We start from the raw sequence: 13,386 nt of genomic DNA on the forward strand, positions 1-13,386 counted from the left end.
GGCAGAGAGAGGGGGAGACACAGAATCTGAAGCAGGCTCCAGGCTCTGAGCTGTCAGCACAGAGCCAGACGCAGGGCTTGAACTCACAAACCACGAGATCAGGACCTGAGCCAAAGTCGGATGCCTAACTGAGCCACCCAGGCACCCCTCTGTTCTTTTTCTACTTCACTCTAAGTCAACTTGCACTGCTCTTAGATTGCTAAATCTTACAATCTCATCCATTTTTACTGCTATTAAAAAAAACACCAGTGGGGTGCCTGGGTGGATCAGCTGGGTAAGCATCCAACTCTTGATTTCCACTCAGGTCACGGTCTCACGATTCATGGGATCAAGCCCCATGTTTGACTCTGCACGGACAGAGCAGAGCTGGCTAGAGATTCTCTCCCTCTCTCTCTGCCCCTCCCCTGCTCATACTCTATCTCTCTCAAAATAAATAAACATTAAAAAACACACACACACACCATATTCTGACAACTCCCACATTTATGTCTCCAGCCCAGATCTATCTTCTGTATTCTATGTTATAATATCAAACTGCCTACTCAACATCTCATGGATATCAACTGGCATCTTAAACCAAACATGTTCAGAACTAAACTCCTAATCTTCTCTCCAAATACTCTTCTTTTCACAGTCTTACTCATTTCAATAAAAGGCAATTCAATCCTTCCAGTAAATTCCTTTGATTTTCAGTTTTCCCCAAACCCTGATCCAATCTATCAGCAAATCTTCTACTTCTAAATATATCCAAAACCCAACCACTTCTCGGCCACCACTTGGTATTCCTGCATTCCTATTCACCACTGAAGGTAAATGGAGTCAGATGATCCTTTTTACAGCATTACAGATCATATCACTCCTCTACTGATCTTACTCAAAGTGAAATCCAGGGGCGCCTGGGTGGCTCAGTCAGTTAAGCATCCGACTTTGGCTCAGGTCATGATCTCACAGTTCGTGGGTCAGAGCCCCGCATCAGGCTCTGTGCTGACAGCTTGGAGCCTGGAGCCTGCTTTGGATTCTGTGTCTCCCTCTCTCTCTGCCCCTTCCCCGCTTGTGGTCTGTCTCTCTCAAAAATAAATAAACATAAAAAAAAATTAAAAAAACAAAAGTGAAATCCAAAGCCCTTACGATAGTCAAAAGACCATCACAATCTGTCCCTCTCACTCACCCCACTCCACTACTGTGGCCTCTTTGTTATATTTCAAACGCCCTATGCATGTTCTCAACTTTGCCCTTGCTATTCTGTTGGAACACTCTTCCTTCATCTATGCATATGGCTGACTACCTCATTTCCTTAGGTCTTTGCTAAAACCTCATCTTCAATGAGGCCTTCCCTTCTCACCCCTTTAGAACTGCAAACCTCATTTCCTGCATTATTATTCTCCTTAACATTTGTTACCTACTGACATCCTATTTACTTTACTTGTCTCATCTCCTCTCACTAGAACTGTGCATCCAAACATGCGGCTATTTAAATTTACACGTAAATGGGGCACCTGTGTGGTTTAGTCAGTTAAGCATCCCACTTTGGCTCAGGTCATGATCTCGTGGTTCATGAATTCAAACCTTGCATCAGGCTCTGTGCTGACAGCTGAGCCTGGAGCCTGCTTTGGATTCTGTGTCCATCCTCTCTCTCCATCCCTCCCCTGCTCACACTCTATCTCTGTCTCTCAAAAATAAATAAACGTTAAAAAAATTTTTTTTAATTAGAAAATACAAAAACTTACATGTAAATCAATTAAAATGAAATTTTAAATTCAGTCCCTCAGTCACACTCACCAGATTTCAGTGGGACAACACAGAGAACATGTACAATAGAAAATTACACTGAACACTCCTACACTGGAAGATAAGCTCCATGAGGGTAAATTTTTAGGTTTCTTTCATTGTGTATATCCAATACCCTGAACAGTTTGATACATAGTAAGTGCTCATTAATATTTATTAGATGAATAAAATTAAATAAATAAACCTGAGAAATGAATTGACATACATAATTAAGTTTTTTTAATGTCTTTGTATTTTTTTTTTAACGTTTATTTATTTTTGAGACAGAGAGAGACAGAGCATGAGTGGGGGAGGGGCAGAGAGAGAGGGAGACACAGAATCAGAAGCAGGCTCCAGGCTCTGAGCCATCAGCCCAGAGCCCGACGCAGGGCTCGAACCCACAGACCGTGAGATCGTGACCTGAGCTGAAGTCGGACGCTTAACCGACTGAGCCACCCAGGCGCCCCTGTATTTTTTAGAGAGAAAGAGTGTAAGCAGGGCAGAGAGAGAGGGAGACAGAGGACCCAAAGCAGCCTCTGCATTGTCAGCACAGAGCCCAATATGGAACTCGAACTCATGAACCATGAGATCACGACCTGAGCCAAAGTCGGATGCTTAACCGACTGAGCCACCCCGGAGCCCCCCTAATTGAGTTTTTTTAAAGCCTATTTAAATTATCCCCGAAGTAATTCTTGCCAATGCAAGAGGAAGGAACACTTCCCAACTCATTTTATGAATCCGGTATTATTCTGATGCCAATACCAAAGATATCACAAGAAGAAAAATAAAACAACTATAGATGAAGATCCCTTAAGAAGATAGACGCAAAATCCTCAAAAAATATTAACAAATCAAATCCAGCAATATATAAAAAGTATTATTCACAAATGAGATTCATCCCAAGAATATAAGGTTGATTTAACACATAAAAATCACTGTAATACAACATATTAATAGAAAAAAGGACAAAAACCATGTGATCATCTCAATAGATGTAGAAAAAGCATTTAACCAAACCTAACACCCTTTTATGACAAAATCCTCAACTAAGGATAGAAAATCCTTCAACCTGATCAAGGCATCTACAAAAACCCACAGCAAGGGAGACTGAGTGGCTCAGTCGGTTAAGTGTCCGACTTCAGCTTAGGTCAATGATCTCACAATTCGTGAGTTCGGGCCCCGTGTCAAGCTGCTGACAGCTCAGAGCCTGGAGCCTGCTTCGGATTCTGTGTCTCCCTTTCTCTCTGCCTCTCCCTGACACACACTGTCTTTCTCACTCGCTCTCGCTCTCAAAAATAAACATTAAAAAAAAAAATTTAAAAAAAAAAAAAAAAAAACTCACGGCGAACATCATACTTAATGGTGAAAGATGAAATGGTTTTACCCTAAGATCCAGAGAAGGTAAATCTATAGACAGAAAGTAGATTAGGGGTCTAGGCTGAGAGAGAAGAAGAAGGAAACCGCAAAGGGCATTGACTGCTAATGGGTACAGTTACTTCTTGGGGTAATGTAAATGTTCTAAAACTAAATTTGGTGATGGTTCCTCAACCTGTGAACAGATCAAAAAAAACCCCACATTCAATTGTATGCTTTAAATGGGTAAATTTTATGGTGTGTGAATTATAGCTCAAAAAGCTCTACAATAATAAAACAATGACTGCAGGACATCAAGATGAACTTTTCAAACAGAACTTGTGTTCTGTTCAAACAGAACAGTTATAAAACTGAATTTTAGAAAAAAATGTAAAGTGAGCTTTACTGAAAGCAATATCAAAAACTGTTAGGAGTTGTCCTGGAGTGGTAGAATGATGGCTGTTTTTCCTAAACTGTCATTATTGGTCTATATTTTGTAAACTAATTATTAGCCTATAATCCTAAAAACTACAAAAATTTAAATACATACCCAGTAAGGTTGGGACAGCATTTCATCTCCAGGAGACCTGTCTGATCTAACGCACAGGCATATATATCAATAACATGACCAGTCGTAGCAGCTCGATTAGCCAATGCTTCAAAATGCTACAAAAGATTTTTTAAATCAAATCAAATCAATGTATAAACTCAACCATCCTATAAATCATTTTTCCCATAAAGATATCAAAATGGCCTAAAAAAATACTAAAACTATAACCCATAATAATTTAAGTGTGATATGTTCTAATTTTCTATAATAGAAAACTCCTCATAAAGTGATACAATAACTTCTAGAAGTCTGACACTTTCACATTTTTAAGGCATTCTAATAAACTCCTAAATTAAGCTAAACTTGGAGAAAAGGTATAAGAAATATCTTGCTCTTCATACATAAACATAGTAGAAGAGGAACACAGAACTCTTTTTCTTGGCTGAGTCCACACCCAGATAACAAAAACACCAAAATACAGAAAAACACTAACAAAAGCTGTAAGATAAACAAATACAAAACATTTTTTGAAGCTCTAAGAAAACTTCCAACCTCAAAAGGGAAATCTGGTGGCAGGAAAAAAATCCAGTAATAGTGACAAAAATTATGTTATTATTTACACTTTTAAAAATATTATGACTACCAAAAAGAAGTGTTAATATAGTACAACTAAACTAAAATTGTAAACTCCAGAGAATTTTTTTTTTAAAAAGGAACACTAACAGCAGAACCAATTCCAGGGAGTCAATAGTCAAAAGTGAAAATGTACTAGCACAAACTCAAATAAAATTAAAGTTACATGAACATAAAACAACTCATAAGTCAATGATGGACTATTCACCCTATGAACAAAATACATATCTAGAGGAAGCCTCTTACAAATGAAAAACTGGAAAATTCAAGAAATTTTTCCTGAAGCAGGAAAGATATTCTTTAACATGAATATCAAAAAAGGCACACAGGGTTTCTCTCAGGAGTAATCTTTAAAGAGACACTGGGAAAAAAAAAAATACAACCACAAAAAAAAAAAAAAAAAAAAAAGAGCTACCTTCTGGTGCTACTATTAAGTCTTTAAATATTTACAACCAGAAAAATTGTAACTTAAACTATCAAAAAAAAAAGAGACTATTTCTCCAATTCTGAACAGTAGTTACAGCATCAGACTTCACAATATCAGATTTCTTATTATAAAGTATGCTTATTCTTCCTCTTCCATCAAATGAAATTTTTCTATTAAAACAAAAAACTTAACCAAATTACCTTTGTTCCCTTTTTAACATATTTGGCATTGTCTTTTTCAATGTCATGCCATGATCTTATAGGTGTCTTCAATTCATCTCCAACCACCATTCCAGGCCCCTGAGTGGCTGGACCGCCAATGAACATCATGATACGAGCACCAGTGTTGGGAAAAGTACACTATCAGAAAAAAGTAAGTTGTCAAAAGAGTTTAAAGGAAGATACAAGGATATATATTTCTAAAAGTGAATTCTGATATATTCTTTCTAGAAAACAAGAAAGCATAAATTATCCAAGAATAATCAAATGTTTAAAATGAAATTTAAACACATGGTATTTGTTTGAATACCTTTCTTTTGAAATCTTATCTTAAATGATAGTGCCTTCCTAGCTTTAAAATAATCATATGGGGTGCCTGGGTGGCTCAATTGGTTAAGCATCTGACTTCGACTCAGGTCATGATGTACATACAGTTCATGGGTTTGAACCCCACGTCAGGCTCTGTACTGACAGCTCAGAGCCTGGAGCCTGCTTCGGATTCTGTGTCTCCCTTCCTCTGCCCCTCCCATGCTCATGCTCTGTCTCTCAAAAATGAATAAATGTTAAAAAAATTTGTTTTAAATAATCTATAAGCCTGATCCCTATAAATAAGGATGCTGCTCCTGCTTAACCAGTCCTAGACTGGGAGGAGTAGAGAAGGAGTAAGAAAAGGGACATCTTCCTGTTTTGCTGCTGTAGTTTTATTTTTCTTTTTTGTGTTTAAAACATATGCATGGCTTATCTTTCTAGTTTAAGATGATGGACTGAGTATTCCAATCTACCTTTCCTTCTTCCAAAGTGAAATGAGAAAAATGGTAGAATTTTTAAAATAAGTAACTACATAAATGAAAAATAAGAGTGCTATCAGTAGACTAGAAATTTTGAGGACTCAAAAACAGGATTGCAAAAGCTGTATCATTTACATTCTTTTCTGAAGCTATAATGTAACTTGAAAAACGTGCTCTGTATTTTTGTCCAACAACTGCTTACGGATATTGCAAAGTATTTCTAATATAATTATATAAATACCATTAACTGTGGAACAAAGTAATTATACACAGAAAGAAGGAGATGTAAACTCCATAATGATACTAATAAATAAATATAGAAACTGAAAGTTTTATGCAGAATGGGATATTTGCTTGGTTTCAAAGACTCTCAATGAGAACACAGCATTATTTCTATGATAGTCCTGCTGCTATAAGACCTGAATCTAATTGTGAGGACATATCAAAACAAAAGTAACTTGAGAGTCTATAAAATAACTGGCCTGAATCTTCTAAAGCGTTAAAGTCATGAAAGTCAAAGAAAAGTTGAGGGACTGTTCCACACTGTAGGAGACTAAATAGACATACCACTAAATACATGTCTCTGAATGTATTTTTAGTAAAATAAATTTTTAATAAGATTCTTTTTAGTAAAAGAAATTATTGAAATAATCTATAAAACTTGAATGAGATCTGAAAGCTAGGTGATAGTAATGTATCAGTGTTAATATTATGATTTTAATAATTATATTGTAGTTATATACAAAAATATCCTGATTCATAGGAAACAACTAAAGTATTCAAGTGGTTAGGAACATCATGTCAGCAACTTAAATAGTTCAGAGGGAAAAATGTTCTTTACAACTTTTCTGTAAATTTGATAGCATCTCATTTTTTAAAAAGCTTTTTTTTAAAAGTCTCTTTTCTAATTATAAAGCTAAGGCATGTGTAGTGTAAAATTTTCAAATTCTACTTAAAAGCAAAATTCCCCTTATTCTACCACTGTTAACATTTGGATGAACAAACACCCTTCCAGAAGCATCTCTATACACAAAAAAATATACCACAGATCAAATTTTAAGTATTTGCTGTCTTAATGACCTAATTTTTTCACTCAACGTTGCCTTGTAGATATCACTGATACACAAACATACATGTTTACATTCCAAAACAAAGCTATTGTCACTACCTCAAGTAGTCCTACAGCTATGGAAAGTGCCACCCCAGAGGAACGCAAAGGTCTCTTCCCCTGTGGTACAGGCCAAGGGTCTCGCTGCAGTTCTCCCAGAAGATCTGTGAGATTCATGTCTATTTTCTGTACTGGCTGCAAGAATCTGCAAAACAAAATTAAATCAAAAGTCATTTATAAATGTTTATGGGTAAGACTGTAAGAAACAAACTGTTTCCTTTTTTAGAAATAGAAAAAAGTAATTTGAATACATGGTAGACCCATGGTTCTCTAACTTTTGTGTGCATAAGAATTGGTGGGAGGACTCATTTTAACAGATTCCAGGGTCTTGTTTCTGCAGGTCTGAGAATGTGCATCTCAAACAAGTTCCCAGGTGATGCTATCTACTGGTCCACAACCAAAGTTTTAGTACAACCACTGTAAGTGAAACACTCACACCAAGTATTATATCAGGACTACGTCTTTCATTTACCAGTCAGTCAGCCTTAGGGCTACTGAAATAATTATGAGAAGATATGTCAACTCAATTTTAGTAATACTACTTCTGATTAGTAAGTTTGGGGAGGGGGAAACTACCTCTAAGGCTAAATGAAAAGTTTTTTAGGCCCTACTTTTGTCTGGCTGCCTTCAACTAGTTTATGAACTTAAAAACAGGAGATTAGGAATATATCAAAACTAAAAAAGTCCTTAACACTGTAATAATAAGAAACCAACCATTTCAGTGGCATGATTCTGCCTCAACTTTTTAGAAGACGTACTAATGCTGTGTATTTACATTCCTAAAAATATAACAATATACTATTACTGAATGTCTATGTTCCTGTTAAGGGTACAGGATGCTTAAAAGAGCTGCACAAATTGTAAAATTCTCTCTGCCATATTTAATAATTACCTATTGGAAGGAGGTGGCTGTTGTACCTGAGGACCACGTGTAGCTTGAGTAACGGGTACTTTAGAGAGTCCCAGCATTTCCTGTAAAGAGATTATTTTTGTGATATCCATTTAAGTACTCCTACAAAGATGTATCAACTACTTACCATATGCAAAATGCTGTGCTAGGTATTAGGAACACAAAAATAAAGAACATAAAGTCTCTTTCCTTAGAATGCAAAAGGTCTAGTTAGGGAGACCCTCAGGTAAACAAGAACAATGCAAGGAAATAACAAGCATAAGAGAACAAAGTATAAGGTGCTATATGAGCAAACAGGGATACTAGCTCAGAAATAGTTTATTTCTAATTAAGAGTCAAAAAGTTACTATGTAACATCAATATCTGTACTTCTTTTAAGTTTTATCTTATTTATTTAGAGCGAGAGAGCACACACGAGTGCCAACAGGGGAGGGGCAGAGAGAGAGGGAGAAAGAATCCCAAGCAGCCTCCGTGCTGTCAGCAAAGAGCCCGACACGGGGCTCATCTCATGGGGCTCAGTCTCATGAATGTAAGATCATGACCTGAACTAAAATCAAGAGCCGGAGGCTTAACGGACTAAGCCACCGAGGCGCCCCACATGAATGTCTACATTTCTTAACTTGTATTCATCCATCCCTTTGAGCAACTATATTTCAAGTACCTGCTATGTGCCAGGCATCTAATGGTAAAAAATATATATATAGCCCCTGACCTTATGAAATTAAGATCTGGTGAAACAGACAGCAGTTAATAAAATCATTAGCTAAAAAAGTATAAAATTACAATTGTATTAAATGTTATAAAGGAGAGGTACATGGAATCGTATAAAAGGGGTTATAAGACATACATATGTATGTCTATACTTAATTTTCTGACTTAATTCCTAACCAGTTTTGTTTTGATTTTTAAGTGTACAAAATTCCTCTCTAGACACATGAAAATAATGTTATTTTACTGAAGTTTTCTTGAATCTTGGTCATGAAGTAACAGAGTAAAAGTATACAACAGAAAATCAGAAAGTCTAAAGATTTGCAAAGAAAAAATTATTGAACTAATCCTATATTTCCTACACTCCTAGCAGGAAGAGCAACTTTTTCCTAAGAACTTACTACGTGCTAGACTCTGTGCTAAACTCTTCACATATACTATTTCTTCACAGAATAATAATGAAGAATACTTTTTAATCCCTGCTTTATAAATGAAAACTGACACTCAGAAAGGTTTTTAACCTGCTAAAGGTTACACAACTAGTAAGTTGCACAGCAAGATATTAAGCCAGGGTTTGCCACAAAGCCCTGTAAGAGTTAACACTATACTGACTGTTCTTACATTATTTCCCTTAGCATGAATAGTAACCTGGTAAAGTAAGAATTATTTACCCTTTTCCACAGAGGATAAGAAAACAAGCAGAGATCAACCCAATATTACACAACTAGAAGAGTTTCAGATTTGAATTCAGGACTATTTGGGGAGTAAAGACCAGGCTCTTTTCAACCAAATGGATACAGAAGGAAAACAAAAACACTTCATCACAGCACAGCCCAACAATAGTTAATGCTCAGTTATGGGGACCATGGGAACTTTCTGAAGATGATGGAACTGCACTAGGGTTGAAACTAATGGCTGTAGAGTTGTGTTTTTCAGCTTGAATCTCACCTGTGATTTAGTTTTGTTTAATGTCCTTTCATGACTTGATTTCTCTCATATGCCAATGTATTTGTAGGTTTCCTAGATTTTATTTTTAGGGAGTGGGGTGAGAGTATCTTCCCATTTTTTGATTAAGCTGGTTCAGCTATGGTGCTATTCAGTAGGTATCTTCAGTGTCAGGTTCCATAGCTGAATGCCATTGTTATTATAATAATTACTTGTAATCAAATTGTAAGCTTGAATTTGGGCTTATACCTGCATCTTTAGTATTTTGTACATTCAGTTATTTAGACTTTGGGAGACCTCCTAATCAACTTTGTAGGTTAAATAGACTTCATCAACTACAGTCTATTTTGAGTTTATAGTTTAATTCAGGATTGTATTAAATTGACATTTTGCATTTGACTTCATTTTACATTAGTTTTTGGATTCTGGAATTTTGAACCTTTACTGTAATTGTTAACATAACTGCCGTGAAATATTTGAATAAAGATGGCAAAAAAAAAAATAATAAAAACATTTCAATGGAGGGAAAAATTTAGTCTGTAGGCATTTATTGCCTGCAATAAAAAAGCAGGTATCTTATGTGTTTCAAATGTAACTCAAGTAAAATGTACTCTACAATCAGAAGTAACACTACAGAACTTTAAATAAGTTTGCAGCTTCAAAATAACAATAGGAAACAGTTACAGGCACAATCCATTCAATTTTCATGACCACTGTATAAGGTAGACACTATTTTTAACTCTTCCACAGATGAAAAAAACTAAGACACAGAAAGATTAAACTTGCCCACTTTCTGTCCTGTCTCATGGAAACTGATGAGTACCTCTCCAAGGTACTCTGCTTCCTCTCTTCCTGAAGGCATCCCTATCATGTCCTCTGAAAGCTCAGCTCACTCTTGCTTTCAATTCACCCTCTTTAGTCTCTCTTCCCCTTCTATGTATAAACACATTCAAGTTCCCTTCCTAACCTAAACCTGTTAACTCGGTTCTCTCAAATTCCCACACTATTGTCTTCCTTACCTTCAACAAACCTCTGGAAAGAGCGCAAACTCTAATTTTCTTCACCTTCTCAAACCTTATTCGTGATATTATTCACTGTTCATCATCCTCCCCATCCAAACTTGCAAATTCCTCCACTACTTTCTATCTCAGTTAACTGCAGCACTACTACCCCAGTCTGCTAGGCTTCAAATTAGAATCATTTAATATTGTTCTCAAAATCTTCTTTTCCTTTTCATTTGGGATACCTGGATGCTCCAAAGTCTGACTTCCTAGCTGTCTACTTTATGCAAGACTTACCTACCATCTTCCAGGGTAACTGTTCTTATCAACATTGTATCAGAATCATTTATAAAGTTTTTCAAATGCCTTACATGAACAATCCTACCCTCTCAACAGCCTCCCAAAACAAGCACATGTTCACTTACTTTCTCATGGTCTAGCAAAATCTCTGGGCAAAAAATATATATATATATATTATTGAAAAATATCCCTAGATGATCCTAGTAAGTCACACATAACCTCTCCGCCTTGGAAGATAAAGCTTCAATTTGCTCCAAAAATAAAAATGTTGTCCAGTGTATGAAAAAATATGTACTCTTGGTTCATACATACATACAACTCTCAAGACTTAAAATACCTCCCCCTGCCAAACATAGTAAGAGTGTTCAGGTCCTAAATGAGATGTCAAAAAACAAAAGCTAATATTCTGTGGTTGCTTTCCCTCAGTCTTCAGCATGACTCTCCCATTAGCCCTTCAAATCTCTAGCAAAACACCTTCAGTCTCACCATTAAAAGTGAGGGGTCTTTGGGGCACTTGGGTGGCTCTGTTAGTTAAGCGTCTGACTTCAGCTCAGGTCACAATCTCACCGCTCATGAGTTCGAGCCCCACGATGGGCTTTGTGCTGCCAGCTCAGAGCCTGGAGCCTGCTTTGGATTCTGTGTCTCCCTCTCTCTCTGCCCCTCCCCTGCTCACATGCGTGCACAAACTGTCTCTCTCAAAAATAAATAAACTGAAAAAAAAAACTAAAAAAAGAAAAAGTGAGGGGTCTTCCATCTGTATAACAACAATTCAAGGGCAAATGAAAGAAAACTGATGTCAACATTAAATAAAGCCTTTGTCATAATACAGTTATATTAGTCATTCACAGTAAAAATATTTTCTAGAAACTTAAATCCAGAAGGCATTTATAGACATTTATGGAGTGATGCCCACAGATAAGGCTGAAACTACCATTCTTGTTGTTTACCTGCAGTTGTTTGGCAGACAAATCTTTTGTTCCTCTGAACACGTAGCTTTTTGAAATGCCCTCACATCCAAGTTCATGAACCTGTACCATTCTCCCAAAAGTAATAAGTCCAACCAAAGCTGTAGGTGGTAAAAGACTCAATGACATCTGCATAGATTCTTTCAGGGCTTGTAAATCTTCATCTTCCATGCAAGTATCAACCACATAGAGGAATATCAAAGGCATCTGAGGACCACGCTTTTAAAAAATGTTGTAATAATTAGGAAATAATGTATTAACAGTCAGCACAATATACAAGGATAATTAGTAGAGGACTAAATAATTTAAAATACATTCATACAATGAAATCTTAATAAAATCATTTCAGAAATGAGATAAGTTATCTATGCATGGAGAGATATATGAGACATATCAAAGGAAAAATTAAGTTTAAAAACATTATTTATAATTACATAAAGGAGACTTTCATCTTTGATCTGTTTAACTACATAAGGCTTCATTTCTTATAACAAGTATTTATTTCTCCTAAAATAAGGAAACAGTAGTTATAAAGCTTAAAAAGAAAACAATAAAGATCTCAACCTGAATTAGACCATAAGAGAACTGGGAACTAGTTAGGCTGCTACTTCCTGGCGCACATGAACCATACTCTGCTTTCTCTACTAGAATCACAGAGGATATCGTTACTTTACAACTTAAATATGTAAACAACTACGTAAAGCTGTTCAGAAAGGGAAGAAAAATGATTTTTCTTAACAAGGACCAATGCAAAAGTAACTTTAACAGTTAGACTTGGGGATATATCATCAGGTTCTAGCATCATAGTAACTTAACTATTTGTGAACTGACCTTCCAACCACACAGCAACATTGAGAGTGTACTGTTTATTGATCTACTCAGTATAGCAAATCACACCACACCACCCAATATCCTAGCCACCCATTAAATAACTACAACAGGGAAATTACCTTGTTCAAAATGAATAGGACAGTTCTTATCTCTGAAATGCTCCATCAATTCAATGTGGGAATCGAGAACAATGCCCTTTAAGTCATCTCAATTTAACAATTCTATTGGTATAAAGTAAATCGCTGAATATTTAAGACTTTCTTAAGGATTTATGTTCTTACCAGAACTACATATTCAATGCTAGAAAACTGAGGTAAGAGCTCCGCAGGTTGATTCAATTCAGATATACCAGCGTAAGTAGGTGGAAACTACAGAGAGAAAACAATGAACATTTTGAATGAATTATTTGCCAGAATGAAATTTTAAACTGCAAATAATTTTCTGATCACTTAACTACTAAAAACTATTTTTCATCATATGAAAAATTACTTCATCTTTTTTTAAAATATGCATTTTTCTACATATTAAGACCAGTACTACAGCATTAACATCTGCATTGGGGGTTTTCTTACCTGATTCCTTTGGTAACAAAAGTTGCAAGCCCAGAGTTTTGCTCGGTAATCCACTTGACTGTTTTAAGAAAAGATACAATAGAGCTCATGTTTCAGTTCCATTGTACAATGATCCTAATTTTAATAAAATTAACTTCTAAAAGAACTCATATTTTTAACTGTATATACAAATGTTCAAATGAACATATTATCACTTTTAATATATAGCAAATATCAGTAAAAATTTTTTCAAATGATTCAGTGATTTCTA

At 35.8% G+C, this 13,386-nt stretch overlaps 1 protein-coding gene across 5 annotated transcripts in view; it reads right to left on the reverse strand.

Annotated features, from left to right (window-relative positions):
- SEC23A (SEC23 homolog A, COPII coat complex component) overlaps positions 1–13,386 on the reverse strand; it is a 77,203-nt gene that overhangs the window by 43,639 nt on the left and 20,178 nt on the right. For all 5 annotated transcript variants that reach the window (XM_042989599.1, XM_042989602.1, XM_042989598.1 and 2 more), the window contains 7 exons: positions 13,137–13,194; positions 12,846–12,932; positions 11,716–11,952; positions 7,797–7,876; positions 6,905–7,049; positions 4,931–5,089; positions 3,671–3,786 (listed from right to left, as the gene is read on the reverse strand). In XM_042989599.1, coding sequence (XP_042845533.1) covers positions 3,671–3,786; positions 4,931–5,089; positions 6,905–7,049; positions 7,797–7,876; positions 11,716–11,952; positions 12,846–12,932; positions 13,137–13,194 — 882 coding nt within the window. The remainder of the gene's footprint in view (positions 1–3,670; positions 3,787–4,930; positions 5,090–6,904; positions 7,050–7,796; positions 7,877–11,715; positions 11,953–12,845; positions 12,933–13,136; positions 13,195–13,386) is intronic.

Source organism: Panthera tigris, chromosome B3 (genome assembly GCF_018350195.1).
Source record: "Panthera tigris isolate Pti1 chromosome B3, P.tigris_Pti1_mat1.1, whole genome shotgun sequence".
In the NCBI taxonomy this organism is placed as follows: Eukaryota; Metazoa; Chordata; class Mammalia; order Carnivora; family Felidae; genus Panthera; species Panthera tigris.